Source organism: Hylobates moloch, unplaced genomic scaffold (genome assembly GCF_009828535.3).
Source record: "Hylobates moloch isolate HMO894 unplaced genomic scaffold, HMol_V3 SCAFFOLD_13, whole genome shotgun sequence".
NCBI classification, from domain to species: domain Eukaryota; kingdom Metazoa; phylum Chordata; class Mammalia; order Primates; family Hylobatidae; genus Hylobates; species Hylobates moloch.
This window is the reverse complement of record NW_026652288.1, coordinates 64457910-64481860: the sequence shown is the minus strand read 5'-3', so window position 1 is coordinate 64481860 and position 23951 is coordinate 64457910. Positions and strand designations below refer to the sequence as shown.

Genomic DNA, 23951 nt, shown 5'->3' with positions numbered 1-23951 from the left:
CACGGTCACAGACTCAAGTTGTCCCTCAGCACCTGCCACATTTCTCTAGTCTGTTCATTCTCCCACTTTTCAAGCCAACTGTTTGAACTTCTTCTCTCTTCCTTTAAACCTTTAACACCCTCTCCCCATCCTCCTTCTCAGCTGATAAAATTGCCTCCTGTTTCACTGAGAAAACAGAAGTATAATAATCAGAAGTTCCTGCTAACCACCTCCAAGCCCATTGCTATGTCCTCCTTCTACTGCTGACACTGACCTGCCCTGCTGCCATCTAAGGTCAGCTCCTCCATCTGTGCACACACTCCCACCCTTTCTCACCTGCTCAAGGAGCCTGTGCCAGCAATTCTTTCCTTTATCTCCTTTATGGTAAATACATACCTACTCTCTCTCATCCCCCCTCCCACAACAGTATACAAATATGCTACCATTTTTTCCATTAATTTTTGTCCCTTGACTTCTACTTTTCCTCTAGCTGCTGCCCCATTTCTCTGCCCTCCTTTACAGAAAACTCTCCAAAAGAGTTACCTTATCTATTTCCAATTTCTCTCCTCCCATTCTCTCAGGAACCCACTCCAGCTGGACTGTCATCTCATCTCTAACTTACCAAGAAAGCTCCTCTTATCAAGGGCACCAGTGACCTCCACATTGCTCAACCCAATAGCCGATTCTCAGTTCTTTTCGTATGATGTGCCCTTTGGCAACAGTTAACTTAGTTGATCATGCCTTCTTCTTAGAAAGTCAACTTTGAGAATAAGCTCCTGGTCTTCATTTCTGACTCACTGGCCATTTCTCAGTATCCTTTCTGCCTTCCTGTCATATCCCCAAACTCAGTCCTGGGCTGCCCAGGATTTAGTCCTTGGGCCTCTTTTCCATCAACGTACATTTCCTTAGTGTCTCATGGGTTTAAATACCATTTATATGCTGACAACTGTCATATTTATATGTCACCCAGACCTCTTCCTTGAACTTCATATTTGTATATCCAGCTGCCTAGTTGACGTCTCCACTTGGATTTCTAAAAGGTATTTCAAAACTTAGTACATTCGAAACTGACCATGTCATTCCTCTTCTCCCAACCCTGCTCATTCAGCTGACTTGCTCATTTCTGTTAATGACAATTTTATTCTCCCAGTTTCTGGGGCCCAAATTATGTCGTCTTTGACTTCTCTCTTTCTCTTATACCCACATCCAATCTGCCACCAATCCTGTTGGCACAAGCTTCAAAATATATCCCAAATCCAGCTTCCTTTTACCGCCTCTGCTGCTACTACCATCATGATCCGAGTCATCATCATTTCTTACCCGGATGGTGGAAATGGCTTCAGAACTCATCTCTATGTCCTCCACACCCTTTACCACCTATTTACAACACAGCAGCCAGAATGAACCTTTTAAAATGTCAAGCACAGTGCCTGCCACATAAGAGATGCTCAATGAATACTCAACCAACAATGTTATTCTCTTCCCAATCATCCCAGGAACTCTAGTAAATATGATTTTATGCTGCTTCTATGTGACTGGAAAAAACGTCTAATGCCCAGATTTTTTGATGCACTTAGATCAAAAGCACTAGAGGGAAAAAAAATCATATCCACAAGGGGATGCCAAGAAACCTCTTTGGAACCTGGACTGCTAGTTTCTTTCTTTCCCTCCCTTCCTTCCTTCCTTCCTTCCTTCCTTCCTTCCTTCCTTCCTTCCTTCCTTCCTCCCTTCCTTCCTTCCTTCCTTCCTTCCTTCCTTTTTTGAAATGGAGTCTCACTTTGTCACCCAGCCTGGAGTGTGGTGGAACGATCTCGGCTCACTGCAACCTCTGTCTCCCAGGTTCAAGTGATTCTCCTTCCTCAGCCTCCGGAGTAGCTGGGATTACAGGTGCCCACCACCATGCCCGGCTAATTTTTGTATTTTTAGTAGAGATGGGGTGTCACCATGTTGGCCAGGCTGGTCTCGAACTCCTGACCTCAGATGATCCACCCGCCTCACCCTCTCAAAGTGTTGAGATTACAGGCGTGAGCCACTGCGCCAGCCCTACCTTTGTTTTCTTAATAGTAGGAAAGATATGCCTTTATTTCTGTTATGATTTTTCAGAGAGGTAGAGATAATAGATGCAAACTCTTGGAAGGAAAGCTGTACTGATCTAACCAAGATATTTTGTTCTTCTCATCCACCAGTCACTTTCTCAGTCCTTTCTGTATCCCTTGCAATTTGAACAAAGCTTGGTGAATAGTGTGCACACAAAAAGCACACTAGGTGAAAGACAGATACATGAAGAGGGTAAAGTCAGGACATTTTAACAAACCTATCAAGCTCTAAATATAAGCCTCCTTGGTAGTTTTCTCTTTAACCCTCTCTCCACTGTTGGATGAAATTTGCTACATTCAATTCCAGTCCCCACCCCAACTTCCTTCTTAACACAGGGTCAGGGTTAAGCCTTCAATGCTTTAATCCAGAGGAAAATGACTTATTTTAAAAAGCAGTGAAAAACACCGCATTCCTTTGGCACAGGATGAAGACCAGCTCAGCTCTTCAGTTGTTGATCATTGTCTATTGTTCTCCAAACAGTAAACCACTATTTCACACTGAGATTGTCGGCTGCCGGTATATTCCAATTCCCCGTCTCCTCATGACTATGAAGTGAAGGGCTCTGACCCTGAAAGTGGTAGGTAATCTCAAAAAAAAAAAAAAAAAAAAAAAGAGAGAAAAGGTCAGGTAGGAAGAAGAAAAATAGACTTTCTGTGACTGTATACTCTTGAAATCTCCCGCAGGTTCTAAGCAGGGCAAAATGGGGTCTCAGAAGTGTGGAGGCTGCCTAAGTTGTCTGCTGATTCCGCTTGCACTTTGGAGTATAATCGTGAACATATTATTGTATTTCCCGAATGGGCAAACTTCCTATGCATCCAGCAATAAACTCACCAACTACGTGTGGTATTTTGAAGGAATCTGTTTCTCAGGCATCATGGTAAGTGTGACTGGAGACTTGGGAGAGAAGGGAGAGTTTTAATTGAGACTTACCTTGTAACTAGTAAAAATAATGAATAATGGAAAAATCATTATGCTAATCTTGGGTGTAGGATTTGAAAGAGGGGTGGGGGTGAAGGGGCAGGTAATCTGCTAGGATTGGGGACATAGCTCTGTTTTCAATAAGCTGCTCGGCAATGCAGCTTCAGTAATGCAGGAAATTAGTCCTAATGAAAGTTTGTGGGACACTGGCCTGTAAAAACAATATGTTCTCATGAACCCTGCATATCAATTTAAGCTATCTGATCTTCAGTGGCATTACTGTTTTCTAGAACAGATTTTCTTTCTGCACTCATGTTTTTCTAGCTTGAAGGGGCATTAGAACAGCATGAAAAAAAAAAGCAGAGACTTGGCTATTCAGACAAACCTGCATGTAAATCTAAGCTCCGTCATTTGTTCCATGAGACCTTCAGCAAGTTACTCAGTATCTTTGAGCCTCAGTGTTCTAATGTGAAAAATGTGAATAATGGCATTTACTTTTAAAGACAAAATATATATAAAGTGCCCAGGAGAGAGACTGACATGTAGTAGATAGCCAGTGACTGTTGTAATTATGATTATTAAAGAATGAGCCGTGTCATCATTAAAATAGTCCATTAGACCCCAATAATGGAGGGAGTTTTTGAAAAGTAAATTGAATTATCGATGGCAAGAATCCATGAACGTTTTCCTGATGACTTTGTGCTCTTTAAAAATAAACAAACTGATAGCAAATCATGTTGGCAACTCAGAGGAAAAGACAATTTCCTGGTCAAGTCATTTCTAAAAATAGTGCATTATGGACTGTAAGCTAATCAGACCACCAATAATGTAGAAGAAAATTCATTATAATCGATTTCTACATTTTTTAGGGGTTTTTAATTATTACATTTGAATAGCTATGTTGTAAAGCAATTTTTGCACGTTAAATTAATAAACTTTAAAATATTAATATCCAATGCTATTGAAGTTGCTATGAAATAAGTACATAACTAATATTGGCTGCACTACAAATAAATGTCAGTCTTTTCGGGAAGAGTTTAGTATAATATATCAAGATCTATGAAAATGCTTATGTCCTTTGGCTCAGTAATCCTACATCTCATCATTTATTCTGAGGAAATCATCCAAAATAAGGAAAGAGCTATGTGTACAGATGTTTGTGGCTGCATTGGTATAATAGTAAATAACTAGAAGAAGCATCTTACAGAGAAGTAGCGAAATAAATTATGGTACATTCACTTCATACAGTGGTGAAAATTATAATTATGAAGATGTAACAACACAGAAAATGCACATTATTTCATGTTAAGTGAAAAAAGACACAATAACGTTGTGGGTAAATGACTACTGCAGCTGTGTGAAATAGACATATGTGGGAAAGCACCAGAAATAAATGCAGGAAGACACACGAGGGTGGTGGAATTATGTGTAATTTACCTCCATTATTCTTGACTCCTCTGTACTGAAGTTATATTTTAAAACAAAAAAAGAAGGCAGTGTCTCTTTCAATAGTTGATGCCTGAGCAATAAGACTACAGGCTCTAGGTCAAATGATCTCTATCAATATTGTAATGAAGCTGGTTACTATGCTTTGGCCTTGTCTCATCATTGTTTCCCTCAATATGCAATTGCAATAGATGGAAGACTTGCAAGACATAATTAAGATTAGACCAGACTTTCTTTCAATCTGTCATAACTAACAATGTTGACAGGAGGGGAATATAGGACTCTTTTGCTTATGTTCCATGTAAAAATTAAAACTAGGAAAAGAAACCTGTTCTCTATTTTTTTTCATTTTCCAGGAACTATTAAAATATATTACTATAACTACATCAAATCCTTTTAGGAGAAAGGAGAAGCATATAGGTAAATAATAAAATGAACAAAAAAGTTAATGAAAGCTGAAGAAATTTGGAAACTAGAAACATTGGCTACAAAGAGTAAAATAACAGTGAACTCAGCTGTAGGATTCAGTCCTGAATAGTGACAGTAAAAAAATGGTGGAGAATTTCCCATAAGAAATTCATGGTCTGTATCTAGCCTAACCAGAAATTATAGTGGTAAAGAAATACATGTTCTTTCCAGAGCTCTGGCCTTTTGCCTAAAATAAAATTTAAAAAAAGGAAATAAGATGCATTGATTCTCCCACCTTGTTGGCTTGATACAGACAAAACACATTGAAACAATTTAAACCTGAGATGGTTTGAATGCATGGGGAAATTGAAGTCACTTTAAAGAGATATGGTTTCAGATTAACTGAGCCTCTCACCTCCATTCCCAGAGGACAGTAAATGAAGAGAGGTTGGCAAACTACCAAGCTTGCTGAATGATTTTCCTTGGTTCTCCACAACTGAGTCATTGAGAAAGGCAGGTTTTGCTGCCCAGGGTTGTATTCTCCTGTCCATCCATTTACTTCTCCTTAATCATTAGCTTTCGATGGTTGCTAACCATGATAACAATAGCTAACATTTATCAGTCACTATGAATCAACCACTATACTCAAAATGTCACATATATTACCTCGTGACAACCTCTTGATACCATTTTATAGAGAAGGTGTCTCAAATTCACACAGCTAGAAAGTGACAGAGATTGGATTCAAATCCAGATCTACCTGACCCCAGACTGTATGCTTGAAGTCGCAGTCCTCTGATTATAAGCACAAATGTAAACTAGCGTTTCATTGCTAACATTTTATGTCTTCCCTCCTATAGATGCTTATAGTAACAACAGTTCTTCTGGTACTGGAGAATAATAACAACTATAAATGTTGCCAGAGTGAGAACTGCAGCAAAAAATATGTGGTAAGAGAAACAGTTTTTTTGAGGATGGTTGAGTGGGCTCCAGCTTTCTTTCCTCTCACTCAGAAACACAAAAGTATTGATAGTATTGTACCCTCACTACTGTTGAGTACAGTGCAGAGATCAAGAGTTTACTGCCAAGATCATCTTCCATTTTGCTTAGTCTTTCCTCCACTTTTGTTCTACTGATGCACTTTCAGAAAATCAGCATTTAAAGATACCTAAAATTAGGAAATAATACTTTTTCCTAACTGAGTTTCCATTAGTCTATTTTTTCTTTATAAACTTTATTGAGGGCTAAATTACATATAATAAGTGGCATCCATTAAAAGTATGCAATATCATGAGCTTAACAGTTGACTACACTCATGAAACCACCACTGCATTCAAGATAACAGAATATTTCTGCTAATCCCCAAAGATTAACCTTTGATTTACTTTTTGTCATTATAGTTTGTATTTTGTATATATGGAATCATACAGTATTTGTCTTTTTTATCTGGGTTTTTTAATCCAGAATAATAATTTTTAGATTCATCCATATTGTTGGGTGTATGTGATGTGCATTTTTTAAGTTGGTGCTTTAAAATAATTAAAATAGTGTCAGGGTGAATAATACAACCACATTTTCTAAGCCAGTGCTCCTGCATTTCTACCATTCTCCTTCTCATCCTCTTCCTCCTCTTCATCGTTTATTCACACTTACATAGCACTTTATAGTTCTTTCACATTTACTCAGTAAATTAAGCCATTATTGCTCCTATTTTATAGATGAAGCACTTGTGGCTCAAAGAGAACAAGTGATTATTAGCTAGGAGGAGTTTTACGATGATATCTGGTAGGTATTTTTTGCAGCAGTGCTTCTACCTGTTAGCTTCATATTGCAATCATCTGGGAGCTTGGAACAATACTAATGCCTGAATCCCATCCCCAGAGTCCCTGATTTAGTTAGTCTGAGGTACAACCTGGGCATGGATATGTTTTAAATCTCCCCAGGATATTTTAACGCGTAGTCAAGATTGTATGGCAAACTTTCTTTGACCAATGTCTTTTAAAAATTAAATTCGTTGCTTTATTTAGTACGGTGTCCCTGATGGAGAAGAATTGAAAATTTAAAAAACACTGTGTGTGTGTGTGTGTGTGTGTGTGACCAGTTGACTCAGTCATCCCCCAGTAGCTACTTGTAATATACTTATGGAAGAGATTTCAAAATTGCCTAGGGGAAATAATAAATTCAGGTATAGATTCAAGTTATGATACTCAGAATTTCTAGAAAACAAATATATGTGATATTAAGTATATAATAAAAATTAACATGTTCAATTTGCCTTAACTCACTATTAGCACTTCCAGCACAAATAGATGCTAGAAATAGTCTGAAAAGGGTCTTATAATCAGCATTAAATTAGATGACTGACATCTCTTTGGGAACAGCAGGAGAAAGGAAGAGAGGATTCTCTGGATTCCCTTTTTGGCCTTTTCAAGGTAAGTTCTAGAAGAGAAGTCCCAATTCAAATGCCTCCAGAAGCCATGTGTGTGATATAAATGAATTAAATCAGCCTGGTAGGCATCAGAGCACAATTTCCATCTAAGGAGGAGAAGGAGCTGCTACTGAAGTCCAGCCAGTTGTTGCCTTGATGAAGTAGGGCAATAATTCTCAGTTTTCAGTAGAAAGTAAAAATATGGATTTTTATGTAAAACTTTTCAATTGTAAAATATTGGCAATTAATCTTCATTTAAACCAAACAAAGTACATATTGCGGGAAAATCTGAATCTGCGTCAGTTTCAGTTTCATTAACTTCCAAAATGTAATAAAAATTGATTCATTTCTTGGTTGTTATCTGCTATGGCCTGAATGTGTTCCTCCAAAATTCACATGGAAACCTAATTCTCACTGCGGCGGTATTAAGAGGTGGGATGTTTTTGGAAGTGACTAAGTCATGATGGCTCTTCCCTCATGAATGAGAGTGGTGCCCTTATAAAACGGGTTGAGGGGAGTACTCTTACCTCCCTTGCACCATGCGAGGACACATAGAAGGTGCCATTTATAAGGAATGAGCCCTCACCAGACACTAAATCTGCCAGTGATCTTGGACTTTCCAGCTTCCAGAAGTGTGAATAATAAAATTCTATTATTAATTACTCAGTCTAGGGTATTTTTGTTATAGCAGCAGGAACTAAGGCACTATCCATTCCTACGTGGAGTCTGGTTTTCTGCCAAAATTCTTGGACAATTATTCCTGGAAAGCAAATATTGGCCAAATAAGGGCACTTGAAATAATAGCTAATATTTTATTACATTTTATTTTTGAAATTGCCCTGTTACATAGGTACCATTCCTATCTACATCATCTACAGTTTACAGAAAAGAAAACTATGATTCAAATTCTTATTCCCACTTTATTTTGAGGCTTACCTTGATAGTGCAATGGTATCCACTCATTAGATGGTAGTGTGTGTGTGTGCGTGTGCGTGTGTGTGTGTGTGTGTATGCTATGGTTGCCAGTTTCCTCCAATGAAGAAATTCTTCATTGATCTTCCCAGTGAATATTTTTTCCAGTTTTCCATAAAGAGGATATATTAATATTATACTCAGTGAAATAATTTTAAACAAAGAAATGGTATTGAGATGATTTTTATTCCTAAAATCACAGGTTTGTTGGTCTTACTTTTTCTGGTCTCAGCCTTTGAATGTATTATCAATTGGTTACTGCATGGTACTCTCCTGCTGCCTGCTCTCACCCTGCAATCAACATTTCTAAAGCTAATTTTTCTCCCAAACCAAATAACCCCTCTTGGTATCCTTATTTCTGTCTCCTTTTTATCCAAGCCCCAGCTCTGGATTTTTTTTTTTTTCATCTCCAGCTACTCATTTCCTCCTTAATGTGTTTTCCTCCAGTGTGTGTCTTTGTCACCTCAACTTGCATCTGTCTCCAAGCTGGATCCTGATCTTTGAGGTCTCTTACTTCCAGCTTGTGTGACCACTGCCAGAGTAATTTTCCAAAAGACACATTTTGGGCATATCACTTCCTACTCAAAAACCAATTATAAGACTTGTTTAGGCCGGGCGCGGTGGCTCAAGCCTGTAATCCCAGCACTTTGGGAGGCCGAGGCGGGCGGATCACGAGGTCAGGAGATCGAGACCATCCTGGCTAACACGGTGAAACCCCGTCTCTACTAAAAATACAAAAAATTAGCCGGGTGTGTTGGCGGGCGCCTGTAGTCCCAGTTACTCGGGAGGCTGAGGCAGGAGAATGGCGTGAACCCGGGAGGCGGAGCTTGCAGTGAGCCGAGATCGCGCCACTGCACTCCAGCCTGGGGCACAGAGCAAGACTCCGTCTCAAAAAAAAAAAAAGACTTGTTTAAAAAATAGTTTCTGGCTGGGCACAGTGGCTCATGCCTGTAATCCCAGCACTTTGGGAGGCCAAGGCAGGTGGATCCCCTGAGGTCAGGAACTTGAGAGCAGCCTGGCCAACATGGTGAAATCCCATATCTACTAAAAATACAAAAATTAGCTAGGCGTGGAGGCGCGTGCCTGTAGTCCCAGCTACTCAGGAGGCTGAGGCAGGAGAATCTTTTGAACCCAGGAGGTGGAGGTTGCAGTGAGCCATGATCAGGCCACTGCACTCCAGCCTGGGTGACAGAGTGAGACTACAACTCAAAAACAACAACAAAACAACAACAACAACAACAAAACCCTAGCTTCTTCCCGGGTCTATGGCAGGGTAAGCTCAAAATGAACCTGGAACATCTTGTGCCATAAAGCAAGAAAATGTTCAAAGAATGACAGGAGTATGTCAAAGGGCATAGGAGTTGACCTACAGGGATGTTTCCATTGGCCAAATTTGGACCATCTGTGCATCTAAAAGAATAATCGCATTTATGGATTATAGCACAATGAATTAGAAGATCTGTGAGTCCAGAAAACATAGACAGAGGCAAAGGAGAGAGGAATGAGAAATGGAAGTTGTTCTGTGCAGAAAAATGATGACATAAATGCAGAGAAATTATAGCATTATGAAAGCAGCACATTGGAACAGCAGTGATTGCTGGTAATTAATGAATACGAGGATCATCAGTGGATGCTAAATCCATCAGTTGAAATGTTATTAAGAAACAGAATATGACACTGTCTCAAAGCATCACCTTGGCAGTTATTTACTAATTGCCAAGTGGAAAATGTACTTTTCCAGGGAAGAGATCTGAAGGACACTCTTAACCAAGAGATCAAACTTAGCACCACCCTTAGCATGAAAGGCCCACGATGTACCCCACACCCATTAAGTATTCTCGCTAAAATGTTTGAATTGAATTGTGAGAAAATAATCAGAAAAGCCCAGAATGTGAGACATCTACAAGACAACTGTCTGGGATTCTTAAAAACAGTTTAACACCCCAAAAAACAAAAAGGCAGAAAGACTAGTGTAAATTAAAGGAAACTAAAGAGATGTAATCTTGTACATAAACCTTTATTGGATCCTGTACAAAAAAAATTTAAAAGTTACAAAATAATAGAATGTTTTTATTCTTAGGAGATGTATGCTGAAATATTTAGGGGTGAACTATCATAATGTCTGCAACCTAATGGCTCAGTAACAAAAACACGTAATAAATACACATGTGTATATGTGTACAGGTGTACATATATACTTTGCATGAATATATACACACATACACACAGAGAAAGAGAGAAAGCACAAACAAATATGGTAAAATATTCATGTAGGTAATTCTAGATAAAGGATATGTAGGGGTTTATTATACTATACTTTCAACTTTTTTGTAGATTTGAAATTTTTTAAGGTTGGGAGGAGGGAAGTCCCTTGCCCTGAAGGATAAAGTCCAGATTTCTTAATCTGGCATTCAAGGCCAGCTCTGGCCTGGATCTACCAAGCTGTACTCACTTTTTAAGCTACTCAAGGGCTGAATTGTGTCCTATCAACCTTGTTTTCCCAGCGTTAGTACCATGTCAATCTGTCTTTAGAGCCTTTCTCCTCACTCACCTGAATAAACTCCTCTTAGATTAAACCTACTTTCTCACAACTCTGGTTGCACTGATCTGCCTGTGAATAACACTCATTCTCTCTACTCAAATGAAAACACCCCCCTCTCCATGAATCCTATCCTCACGTGAATATGAATATAAATATCAATACTATACCTGATGTTTTCCTTTATATTCTTGTAAAGATATTTTAATATCTTTATAAGAGGAAAGCAGAGGTCATAGCTTATAATTCTTAGAGAACCCACTCTACCTAGAAAATAACAGGTCTTCAATAGATAGTTATGGGTTGATTGATCACATCCTTCACTGCATTTTCATAAAAGGAGATCATTATTTTGATATCAAAATTCCAGAAGGAAAGAATAAATTTAGTAAATTACCTAGTTACCTCTATGTGATGCCAAACAAAATGTTATTTAAAAACTTATTTTTAAGATCAAATAAGTTTGGATTACTTTTTTTTTATTTCTATGTGGGCATTTAGTATTGTATAGACTGCATGAGCTTGAGTGAATAGGGGAATGTAGCTATCTGATAATTTATCCACAATATCCCCTTGTCGCATTCTATGGTACTAACCTGCTTCTATGTTTTAATTTAGACACTGCTGTCAATTATCTTTTCTTCCCTTGGAATTGCTTTTTCTGGATACTGCCTGGTCATCTCTGCCTTGGGTCTTGTCCAGGGGCCATATTGCCGCACCCTTGATGGCTGGGAGTATGCTTTTGAAGGCACTGCTGGACGGTAAGGAATAATTCCCCAAACCAAGGAGGTCGGAAAATCAGAAATACCTGGCCTCATGCTCAAGCTCACGCTCATTTTCCATGGTCACTTTGCGGTTCCATGTGGCTGTTTTAGTGCAGAATTTTCCTGTTAGTTTACTAATGTCCAGACCAATTTGTTCTTGCACAGATCTTTGTTTAGTTTTTTTCTTCAGTCTTTTAATGCCATTTTCATTCAATGTCTTGAGGCTGTCATGGAGCTGTCCAAATGAAAGGTGTGTTTCTCCCATACCTCAGATTAAAGTTGTGTGGTTACTATGGTCTGGTCTGGTAACAGCTGGAGCTTATGGCCTGGGTGGATCCAGGAACTCAGTTTTGTTTTATGGCCAGGTTGGACATGTGGTCTGTTACAAGTGTGAAAGGGCTTGAGAAGGAGAGAAACCATGGTGCTCTTGGATGGTGCCACTCAGGGCTATAGTAGGAGGGACGATAAAGAGATAGAACAAGGCAGGATGAGCAGGAAAGTGCAGTCTGAGGTCCAGGAACATGATTAGGTGCAGGAGTTTGTGGAATGAGCCAGAGCTTATGCAGCTTATACTGGAGTAGGGTCTAAAGAGGTAGCCTTGCTCAGAAGGCTAGTAATTCAGTCAGGAGTCTCACAACCCAATCCCGGATCTCAGAATGCCTCACACTGGCATTGTGCTGGGCTTATTGGGTTCCCAGCACCGGATGCAGATTGGGAGGTAGCAGGGCCCAGAAAGAAATACAGAAGAGGTCCAGAATTCTAATGGAGTAAAATGAGGGAATGTCTGTACCATTCACTGGGGGAAGTTATATTTTCTTCTTAACTCTCCATGTTCAAGGCCCATCCAAAGTCTTACATGTGCATCTAGGCCTACATGGCAGAGCTGCTTCTGTGACTGTAGCTGCCTTGATTCTGAAGATTTTTACATGGTGCCACATACCACGACCTTTCTTAGCAAACATGACTCTCCCTCAGGTCTCTCCTACTTGCACATCCATTTATAGGCTCTCTGCAAGAAGAAAAATATGGCTCTTTTTGCCTGACCCTGCAGGCAGTCAGACCTTATGGTTGTCTTCCCCTGTTCTCTAAAAATCTCTGTTATTCTGCTCTTTTTCAAGGTGCACTGATTTCATATTGTTCAAACCACATGTTTTACAATCAGTTTGTACAGTTAACACAATTATCACAGTGGTCCTGAGGTGATGTACATCCTCAACTTACGAAGATAACAGGATTAAGACATTAGAGTAAAAACAGACGTAAGAAATTATAAAAGTATTATTTGGGAACTGATAAATGTCCATGAAATCTTCAAAATTTATGTTCCTCTGTCGCGGCTCCAGCCAGTCCCACCATTTGGGGTCCCTGACTTCCTGCAACATTGCAAGTCATCTTGTTTTAAATTGCTAGATGATCTGTGCAGAGCATGTACTAGGAACAGTCTAGAGGAGGGATCTGGAGGGACTCATTTCCCTGGTGGCTGAGATGGAGATAGGGGTAAATGGGGGTGTGAGATAGGTTTAGGGAAATTTAACAGAAAACCACATCTGTATTGTACTTTACAGGTTCCAAATTGTTTGTATACACATTCTTACCAAATATTCAAAATAACTCTGGCGTTAGATATTTTAACCCCATTATCAAGATAAGAGTCTGGAGGGCCAGGCGAGGTGGCTCATGCCTGTAATCCCAGCACTTTGGGAGGGTGAGGCGGGCAGACCATAAGGTCAGGAGATCGAGACCATCCTGGCTAACATGGTGAAACCCCATCTCTACTAAAAAAATACAAAAAATTAGCCAAGCGTGGTGGTGGGTGCCTGTAGTCCCAGCTACTAGGGAGGCTGAGGCAGGAGAATGGCGTGAACCCAGGAGGCAGAGCTTGCAGTGAGAGAAGATGCGCCACTGCACTCCAGCCTGGGCAACAGGGCAAGACTCCATCTCGAAAAAAAAAAAAAAAAAAAAAAAAAAAACATGTCTGGAGGCCAGAGGGGTAAAGTTCTTTGCTCAACATCCTGCAGATCCAGATCCAGGAATTCTGATTTCATATACAGTGCTCTTTCCCATTGGAGACAAGAGCCATTAACAATATAAAGAAATTCTCAGAGTGCCTCTATTTCCTGGAGCATTACAAAGTAGAAAATAAATAAAGGTGGGGAAAGAGTAAAAAAGAAGGAAGTAGGAAAGAAATGGAAGAGGAAGAAAAACAAAGAGGCCATGGGGGCGATAAGGCAAGCACAACATTTATAATAAACTAAGTATCTAGCTCAGTGCTATGCATAAGATATGTCCAATATGTGCACCTGAATGATTTTTAAAATGTATTAATTCATATCTAATAACTATATATTTTAGTTATACAGTAATTTCTCAAACATACAAATGCTTGTAGCTTTCTTCCTTGGACCCAGTATGTAGATGTGGCCATGGGTCTCTCTCAGTTTCCTTACAGATTCTAGCATATGGATTCAGTGCCTGGAACCTGCACATGTTGTGGAGTGGAACATCATTTTATTTTCCATTCTCATAACCCTCAGTGGGCTTCAAGTGATCATCTGCCTCATCAGGGTAGTCATGCAACTATCCAAGATACTGTGTGGAAGCTATTCAGTGATCATCCAGGTAACAGATTCTCACGGGCACCTGTAGCTCATCCATATTTCCCCCACTTCCCAGGATTCAATGAGGCTTTTTGAAAAGACTCTAGAATTCCATCACTTTCCCCCCATTTCTATTGCCCTCATCTTTATTCAAGCTCTAATATCTCAATTTTTTCTGATATCCCAATGTGTCTTGGCTTATCTATAAGGGTTGAATCAACTCAGTAATTGTAAAATCTGCATTTCTTGTTGTATGGTAAGGCTTCATAAGTGTTTTGAATGAGCAATGTTTTAGTATTCTACATAGAGATAACTCAAAGCATGATGAAATTTTACCATTTATCAAGAATTTCCCTGTTCCAAAGTTAAGCAAAGGCTCAGAACCTTATCTCATTGAAATAACTTATCTTCTGAATGCTGCTACATTCAACTAATAAACCTTTATCTTGAGTGCATAGTGAGTGCTTTTGAAGAAGGGAAATATGTATTTATCCCATTGAAACTACTTCTACTTCGTCTGCTAAAATACTAATGTTAATATAGTTATGGTTGAAACTGCTATCAATAAGTCCAGAGTGAAGAGGAATTATGAATGAGATCACTTGTATTTTGTTTAACAACATAGAATGTGTAATACATTTCCTAGCAATTTCTAAGAGATGTTTTTTCTGTTCTATCATATTTTGAATATGAAATATAAGTTTAAGTTGCTACCTGGATTATGGATTAATCCAAGCCAAGTTTATAACTTTAATCACTTTGTTTTTCCTTTTTTCCTATAGCCTGGAATCATTTGAATAAGGACAAAATGTTTGCCATTATCAAGACATGGCCATCTATCTAAATATTATATCAACTGTGTAGACTTGAGGGCAATATTGAAATGATGGTGCTTTCTGCATTTGGTGTTTATTTGTAAAATTTGCAGTCCTCACTGCACATGCAAGTATACCACCCTTCCATTTAGTATGTTTTTTAAGTAATATGCATCAGAAACTTCAGAAATACTTCTGCCCTTTGATCAAACAAATCCATTTCCAAGAATCTGTACTGGGAAGTAAATAAGAATATGAGAGATAACTTTATGCAAATATGTATATTGCAACATTATTTAATATTCTGGAAAATTGGAAACACCCCAAAATTCTAAACTCAGAGGAAGGATTAAGTAAAGAGTGGTACATACTGTAAATGCTTTCTGATATTAAAAAAATAAATAAATAAAGAGTACTACATGGTTGTAAAATTATAGTCATTACAGATGATGTTTTTTAAATTATGAATAATGCTACATCAAAAAGCAGGTTACAGATTCATGTTTACTGTATAACTATTTAAAGCAAACGAACACTAATAATCAAAATTTAGGATGAAAACTAAATCTAAAAGGAAATATAACAAAATGCCAATTATGCTTGGTTTGGGGCATTGATGACCCTTCTTCCCACTTTTCTATATTTTCCAAGATTTCTTTATTGAATATATTTTACTATAAATATTTTCTAAACTCATATTTTCACTATTAAAATTTTTTTTATTTTTCCAAACTTTGAGGCATATGCTCTTTCCACATTCTTCAACATTATTTGCAAACATCATGAAATGACACTTCCATCAACATTCAATGAGGAAAGTAGTGATATAGATGAGCCAAAAAGAGTTTTATATAAACTTATACAATCTAAACTCTTGCTCTTCCTTTCTGACTCCTGATGGTGAGTGTGATGGACTAGAAGAAGTAGCCTTAAAATAAGTGAGCAGCTAGGGAACATGTTCAATTGGCAAGAGAAAATGACCACTGACCAGTCAATACCTGTGTCGGGGGAGTTACCAGTACCTATATTTATTTTTAAAGTAATTAAAAAGTAGAACACTTACAAATTTTCCACCTATACGTGCCATGACTTCCTCGGGGACAGTAGCCACATCTTATATATTTCCCACCATCCGTAGGACCCAGCACACAGTGAACACAGTAGGCACTCAGTGTTGAATGCTCATACCAGGTTTTCTGCTTCCTGTAGTTACCCTGCTGAGCACTGCTTCCATCACAGGTGCATTGGGCCTCAACACTTCTGCCATTTCCCCATTCATCTCCTCCATGGACACTGTCAACAATGGTCTGTCAACACCTGCTCTGTGCCAAAGCCAGGGAGCAGGCTGGGGGGATACGAAAGAGAATATCTTTCTCCTTGATGCCTTCTGTGCACAACCCCCTTTAAGCCTTGTTCACAGCCTTTGCTGAAACAAGCATCTTGAAAGCAAGCCATGTTATATACCACGTGACCTTCATGTTCTGTGCCCAGCTGACTGAACTGGGGCAGGCCCCAGAGTCATGGGCAGCGTATTGTCTTGCTAATGGCCTCTGAATTAGCCTGGAGTAAAACACTGTCCAAACCAGACTGGTGGTTATTCAAGCATGAGAATTTGAATTAGGAAGCCAAGAATGAGGCAACTGGAGCATTACGATCGAAAAATGATTAAAGGATGAAGAAGGAAGCCAACATTCAGAAAGTATCTGGTTCATGTTAATAATGGCATCTATCATATTAAAAGGAAGATAATGTGAACTTCTACTCCAAAAGCTCCTAAAACTGCCTTTGCCCACGATGAACAGTGACAGTGCACACTAGGCCTGGTTTCTGTTCTTGGATTCCTAGATAGTCTTTCTTCTTTGTCACTGTGCTGATCATTTCAGTAAACCCCCCACTGAATCAGTGCAGCTCTGTTTATTGCAACCAAAACGACCCAACCAAAGTCTCCCTTTTCTAGATGTTGGGTTGGAGGGATGCTAAGACAAAGATGCTTAGGCTCCAGAGTTTCACGGAGCTTCATTCAATAACACTCTACTTTCCAAAGAACTTAAACATGAGGTCTGAAGGACTTGGGCCAAGAGGCAAACCCAAGCTACAGACACCATGTTGTACTCAGAGTGACCTCTCCCCTCTGACAGCCCAGGATTTCTCTATCAAGTCCATAAGCTAGTCATATCCAGGACCATCTTGTTACGAATTCTCTCAAAGTCTCCTCAGCCCTCTTGTAAACAGACTTCTGGAAGGTCCACCTCATCAGTTTGTTATATACTTTCAGACTGTCTATCTCTTGTTTAGATTCAGCATGGCACCGTACATTGAATGGACTGTTAATAGATGTTTGCTGAATGACTCCACCACAGCATTGGACACATCAGGGGTACAGCCAAATGCAGCATGATACCTCTATCAGGAAAATTAAATTTTAACACAGCCACCAAATATTCTATATTTGAAGAGTATATGCTAATCATGCAATTTTAAGTAAAAAAAAGCGGAATACAAAAAAAGCTGAATATGTGTGTTTTATATCCTTGTGAATTCAAAGTAAAAAGGAAAAAAACTAAAAAACCAAATATATGTATGAGTTTGAGCCCAAATTTTTAATTAAGTAACCATATAATTACATGTAGACATGTATAAACCTTCATATATGTAAAGACCAGAAAAATATTTAAAAGTTAATAGTTAAATCATCTGTGGTCATAACACCCTGAAAATGCCTAATATTGGAAACTTAAGCAGGGTTGGTGCAGGTTATTACTTGGATGGGAGACCAGATGCTATAGGCTGAAAAAAGAAAGCATAACTATGCACAAGTTAATACTTAATAATTATCTCCTAATGATAGGACTATGAGTTCTATCTCTTTTCTTTACATTGTTCAGCATTTTCAAATTTCCCTTTGAAAATGTGTTATGTACTTGAATTATTAGAAAAAATAAATGTCATTTAAAAAGCAATGGTCCTCTAATTCTTTCTGTAAAATTCATTTAAGGAGTTAAAATAGAAAATATATATAGGTATGTATATGACTGGCCTTCTCTTACCCTTTCCAGAAATAATCTTTCCATTTTCTAATTCTGAAAGAGAGTATTATGAGCTAATCCTGATTGAGAATGATTTATGTTTTATGCGTTTCTGCACTTATTATTTATCTACTATTCTCCTTGCTTCTATCTCATTTTTATTTTCCTAACTTCTTAAATTGAATACCTAGATTATTGATTTTCTAACTTTCTTTTTTTCTTAAAATAAGCATTTAAGACTAGACATTCTTTACCACTTTGGCTGAATCTCACAAATTTTAAAATGTTGCATTTTCCTTGTTTAGTTATAAATATTTTCTAGCTTTCTTTATGATTTATTTTTTGATCCGTGAGATTTTTAATGTGCTTTAAAATTTCCAAGTATATGGCTGGGCGCAGTGGCTCATGCCTGTAATCCTAGCACTTTGGGAGGCTGAGGAGGGCGGATCACAAGGTGAGGAGTTTGAGCCCAGCCTGGCCGACATAGTGAAACCTCGTCTCTACCAAAAATACAAAAAAATTAGCCGGGCATGGTAGCGGGTGCCTGTAATCCCAGCTACTCTGGAGGCTGAGGAGGGAGAATTGCTTGAATCTTGGAGGCAGAGGTTGCAGTGAGCCAAGATTGTGCCACTGCACTCCAGCCCAGATGACAGTGTGAGACTCCATCTCAAAAAAAAAAAACAACTTTCCAAGCATATGAGTTTATGTTACTTTTTTATGATTTGAACTTAATTGTATTATGATCATAGAAAGTGGTCTGTATGATTCCTATAATTTGAAAGTTTTTAAGATTTATTTTATGATTACTTTTTGTAAAAGTTCTATGTGCTGTAAAAGTATAAGTTTTCTCCAAATATTGAGGGCGGAATTCTATATGCAGACTAAAATTAGGTCAAGTTGTTAATTTTGTTCAGGTCTTCAATATTCTGTTTGGTTGTTTGCTTGATTTAGGGTTGCTGTGAGGATTAAATGAATATACAGAGAGAGGAATTTTATACTTTTATTGATATACATATCAGAAAACAGTATTTGGCACATGGATATGATTTATAAGTGGCCTATAGCACAGTGGAATAAAGATGTACTTTGGAGTCAAGTTGCTTGGGTTCGAATCTGGGCTCTGCCTTATTAGGTGTGTGACTTTGGTCAAGTTTACTTAACCTCTGTGTGCACCAGTTTCTGAGTTTGTAAAACAGGAATAATAATAGGGTTGTTGTGAAGATTAATTGAGTTCAAACATGTAAAGTTCTTAGTGCCTGCGTGACTTAAATCAGAACCCAGGTGCAGTTGGAGCAGATTTGGGATGGTGGGGACGTGCAAATGCCACAAAAACAACAGAAGGGGAAGGGGATGGAAAAAGGTCATAAGGTTATAGGGACAGCAAAGGGTCAGCCATTTTGGGAGAGAAAGAAGGTGAAGGTAGGTAGGCATTGTTAGGTTAGACAAAGTGCACAAGAAGCCAGCACTGCCTTACCTTTTGTCACATGCTTGGAGACTGTGAGCTTAACAGACATCATATTCAGATTCCTAAAACCCCTGCCTCCGGCTTATACATTTCCATTCCTTTGGAAAGCTATAAGGAATAGGGGCAATCCAAGGTTACTATTGTGAAAACCATAACTATTTGTATTCAGAAAGAATCCTGCTAGCTCTGCTTCCTGCTTTGTGAGACGAAGCTGAAAATTAAGGACAAGATTCCAGTTCTAGAAGAATCGAGATATATGGCAGGAAATTAAGTTAAGGAGTCAAGCTTGAGTGTGTGCAACTGGACAGGCAGGGCAAGATACACAAACCTAGCCACTGAAATCTTTTTGCTTTAGAAAGAGCACTGGATGTGGTGCCTGGCTACCCAGGTCAGAGATCACCCCATGCCTAGTCAGTCCAAGGAACTTAATCAATTCAGATAAAATGCTTTATCTGGGTTAAGATGAAAACACACACACACACACACACACACACAAATTTCACTCCTGCCTAAAATCACACTAACTTTACAATAAAAGTTTTTTTTTAAGACATAAAACCATAAATATGGGGAGATTAGGAGAGGTGTCAAAAGCAATAAAATTTTGGAAGCTACAAAACATATTGATGACAGGTAACTTACCAAACCAACTCAAGAAACATGAGAATCCTGAGCTGTCAGTGGGGGAAGCTGAAGGCTAACCTGATTTATACCTCAGAATTTTCCAGAGACTCCCAAATTGATAGTATCAGAGCCCTCTGGACCTGGAAGTGAAGGAAGACCATTAAAACAAGAATTCTGTGAGTCCCTGCATCTATTCTCTCCATGCCACTGGGAAGTGACTGGCATCTGAAAATTCTCTGGGCAGGGTAAAATAGACGGTCTTCTCTGAGTTGAAGGAAACTAGATTCACTAAAGATATGAATATAACCTCCAAAATCAGAAGAATTAAGTAACTGGTATATCCTGAAGGATGAATGCTGAGGCACTCCTCCCACAAAGCCCTCTTAACCCACTCAGATCTCAGAATGCTGGTGGCCAGTCAGAGCTTGACCTTCTCAGCTGGAGACTCTCTAGCAAGTCTGGCCAGTATGAGGGGAAAATTTTAGATATTGGCTGTAGTAGGCTAAATAATAGCCCCGACAAAATGCCATATCCTAATCCATGGGACCTGTGAATATGGTACACAGGAAAGGATGGAAATGGATTTTGCAGTTGTGATTAAATTAAGGATCTTAACATGGATACATATGTAACAAACCTGCACATTGTGCACATGTACCCTAAAACCTAAAGTATAATAAAAATAAAAAATAAATAAATAAATAAATTAAGGATCTTAAAATGGGGGGCGGAAGGGTTCCTGGATTTTCCAGGGGAGCCCAATGTAATCATACAGTCCTTATAGAGGGAGGTAACAGTATTAGATTCAGAGAGAAAAGATGTAAAGATGGAAGTAGGAATCAGAGAAGACAGAAGTTACTACACTGCTGGCATTGAACATGAAGGAAGGGGCGCTAACCAAGGAGTGTGTGGCCTCTAGTAACTGGAAAAGATAAGGAAGCAGATTCTCACCCTAGAGCTGCCAGGAGAACACAAGCCTGCCAACACCTTTGTTTTAGTCCAGTGAAACTGATTCGGGATTTTTGCTCTTTAGAACTGCAGATACTGCAGATAATAAAGTTGTGTTGTTTGGTCACTAAGTCTGTGGTTATTTTTCACAGGAGCAATAAGAAACTAATATCTTGGCATTTGAAATTCCTCAGTCAATGGTTCACCCAATTCACACAACAGTGAAATTCAGAGGAAATAAGCTTGAAGCTCACTCTGAGTTTCCAAGCAGCCCTTTTCTTGACTCATGAGTATGAGAGTAAATAGTCAAGTGTCCTAGACATCTGATGAAAGTCTCTTACATGAAAGATAGAGAGCAAATACGTTTTTATTTTTTAAATTTATTTTCCATTTGAGTTTTAGATTCGGGGGTACATATGCAGGTTTGTTATAAGGGTATATTGCATGATGCTGAGGATGAGGCTGCTGTTGATTCCATTACCCAGTTAGTGAACATAGTACCCAATAGGAAGTTTTGCAGCCCTTGTCCCACTCCCTTCCTCCCTCCTTCTGGAATCCTCAGTGTTTATTGTTTCACTCGGACGAGTGAACCAAAGATTTAGCTCTCACTTATAAGTGAGAACATGCAATATTTGTTTTTCTGTTTCTGCATTAATTCGCTTAGGATAATGGCCTCCAGCTGCATTCATCTTGCTGCAAATGACATGAAATCATTTTTTTAATGGCTGCATAGTATTTCATGGTATACATGTGCAACAGTTTCTTTATCCACTCTCCCATTGATGAACTTTTAGGATAATTCCATGTCTTTGTTATTGTAAATAGTGCTGCAATGAATATACATGTGCACATGTCTTTTTTGTAGAACAATTTCTTTTCCTTTGGGTATATACTCAGTAATGGGATTGCTGGGTCAAATGGTAGTTCTAGTCTTAGTTCTTTGAGAAATCTCCTAACTGCTTTCCACAAAGGCTGAACTAATTTCCATTCCCACCAACAATGTATAAGCATTCCCTTTTCTCTGCAACCTCACCAACATCTGTTATTTTTTGACTTTTTAATAATAGCCATTCTGACTAGTGTGAGATGATATCTCATTGTGGTTTTGATTTGCATCTCTCTGATGATTAGTGATGTTGAGCATTTTTTCATACATTTGTTGGCCACTTGTATGTCTTATTTTGAGAAGCATCTGATCATGTTCTTTGACCACTTTTAAATGAGGTTTTTGGTTTTTTCTTGTTGATTCATTTAAGTTTCTTATAGGTTCTGGATATTAGATCTTAGCCAGATGCATAGTTTGAAAATACTTTCTCCCATTCTGTAGGTTGTCTGTTTACTCTGTTGATAGCTTCTATTGCTGTGAAGAAGCTCTTCATTTAATTAAGTCCCATTTGTCTATTTTTTAATTTTGTTGCATTTGCTTTAAGGGTCTTCATCATAAATTATTTGCGTAGGCCAATGTCTAAAAGAGTATTTCCTAGTTTTTCTTTTAGAATTTTTATAGTTTCAGGTATTACATTTAAGTCTTTAATCCATTTTGAGTTAATTTTTGTATGTAGTGACAGATAAGGGTCCAGTTTTATTCTTCTGCATATGGTTAGCCAGTTATCCCAGCAGGATTTATTGAATAGGTTGTCCCTTCTGGATTGTTTATTTCTGTCAACTTTGTCAAAGATCAGTTGGTTGTAGGGGTGAGGCTTTATTTCAGGGGTCGCTATTCTGGTCCATTGGTCTATGTGTCTATTTTTGTACCAGTACCATGATGTTTTATTAATAGTTACTGCAGCCTTGTATTATAGTTTGAACTGGCTTTGTTATTTTTGCCTAGGATTGCTTTGACTATTTGGGCTCTTTTTGGGTTACATATACATTTTAAAAGTTTTTCTAATTTTTGTGAAAAATGACACTGGTTATTTGATAGGAAAAGTGTTGAATCTGTAGATTGCTTTGGGCAGTATGGAAATTTTAACAATATTGATTCTCTCAACCCATGAGCATGGAATGATTTTCCATTTCTTTTTGTTATCTATTATTTCTTTCAGCAGTGTTTTGTAGTTTTCCTCATAGACGTAGTTCACCTCTTTGGTTAGATGTATTTCCAGGTTATTTTGTGTGTGTGTGTGTGTGGCTATTGTAAACGGAATTGCATTCTTGATTTGGTTCTCAGCTTGAATGTTATCAGTGTACAGAAATGCTACTGATTTTTGTACATTGATTTTTGTGTCCACAGACTTTCCTGGATTTGTTTACCAGGGCTAGGAGCCTTTTGATGGAATCTTTTGGATTTTCTAGGTATAGATCATATCCCCAGAAAAGAGGGGGGTCATTTAATTTCCTCATTTTCTATTTGGATGCCTTTTATTTCTTTTGCCTGATTGTTCTGGTTAGGACTTCTATTACTATGTTGAACAGGAGTAGTGACAGTTGGTACCTTGTTCCAGTTCTTAGGGGGAAGGCTTCCAGCTTTTTCCCATTCAGTATGATGTTGGCTGTGTGTTTGTCATAGATGGCTCTTATTAATTTAAGGCATGCTCTTTTGATACCTAGTTTGTTGAGGGTTTTTATTATGAAGGGATGTTGGACTTTATTGAATGTTTTTCTGCATCATTGAGATGATCATATGGTTTTTGTTTTTAATTCTGCGTATGTGGTAAATTACATTTATTGATTCATATATGTTGAAACTTACATCCCAGGAATAAAGCTCACTTGAAATAACTTTTTGATGTGCTGCTGGATTTGGTTTGCTAGTATTTTGTTGAGGATTTTTGCATCTATGTTCATCAGGGATATCAGTCTGTCATGTTCTTTTTTATTGTTCTTTGCTAAATTTTTAGTATCAGGATGATACAGGTTTTATAGGATGAGTTAAGGAGGAGTCCCTCTTTCTCATTTCAGGGCTTATTTGACTGGTAGGTTTTT

At 38.3% G+C, this 23951-nt stretch overlaps 1 protein-coding gene across 2 annotated transcripts; it reads left to right on the top strand.

Annotated features, from left to right (window-relative positions):
- Positions 1 to 2529: 2529 nt before the first annotated feature.
- Positions 2530 to 17923, top strand: TM4SF18 (transmembrane 4 L six family member 18). Of its 2 annotated transcripts, XM_032173816.2 has the most exons (6): positions 2530 to 2653; positions 2760 to 2953; positions 5709 to 5798; positions 11406 to 11548; positions 13990 to 14170; positions 14931 to 17923. In XM_032173816.2, exons 2-6 carry the CDS (start codon positions 2777 to 2779, stop codon positions 14943 to 14945), a joined length of 606 nt encoding a protein of 201 aa, XP_032029707.1. In that variant the 5' UTR covers positions 2530 to 2653; positions 2760 to 2776; the 3' UTR covers positions 14946 to 17923. The 2 variants fall into 2 exon arrangements, with proteins under 2 accessions (XP_032029707.1, XP_032029706.1); XM_032173815.2 differs by lacking the exon at positions 14931 to 17923 and having other exon boundaries at positions 2568 to 2653; positions 13990 to 14266.
- Positions 17924 to 23951: the final 6028 nt, after the last annotated feature.

Excerpts from the sequence above, each read along its gene's own strand:
- TM4SF18 (XM_032173815.2), top strand. The coding sequence starts at position 2,777 with ATGGGGTCTCAGAAGTGTGGAGGCTGCCTAAGTTGTCTGCTGATTCCG. Across the intron at positions 5,799-11,405 it reads ACTGCAGCAAAAAATATGTG|ACACTGCTGTCAATTATCTT; the intron begins GTAAGAGAAACA and ends GTTTTAATTTAG. Across the intron at positions 11,549-13,989 it reads TTTGAAGGCACTGCTGGACG|TTTCCTTACAGATTCTAGCA; the intron begins GTAAGGAATAAT and ends GGTCTCTCTCAG.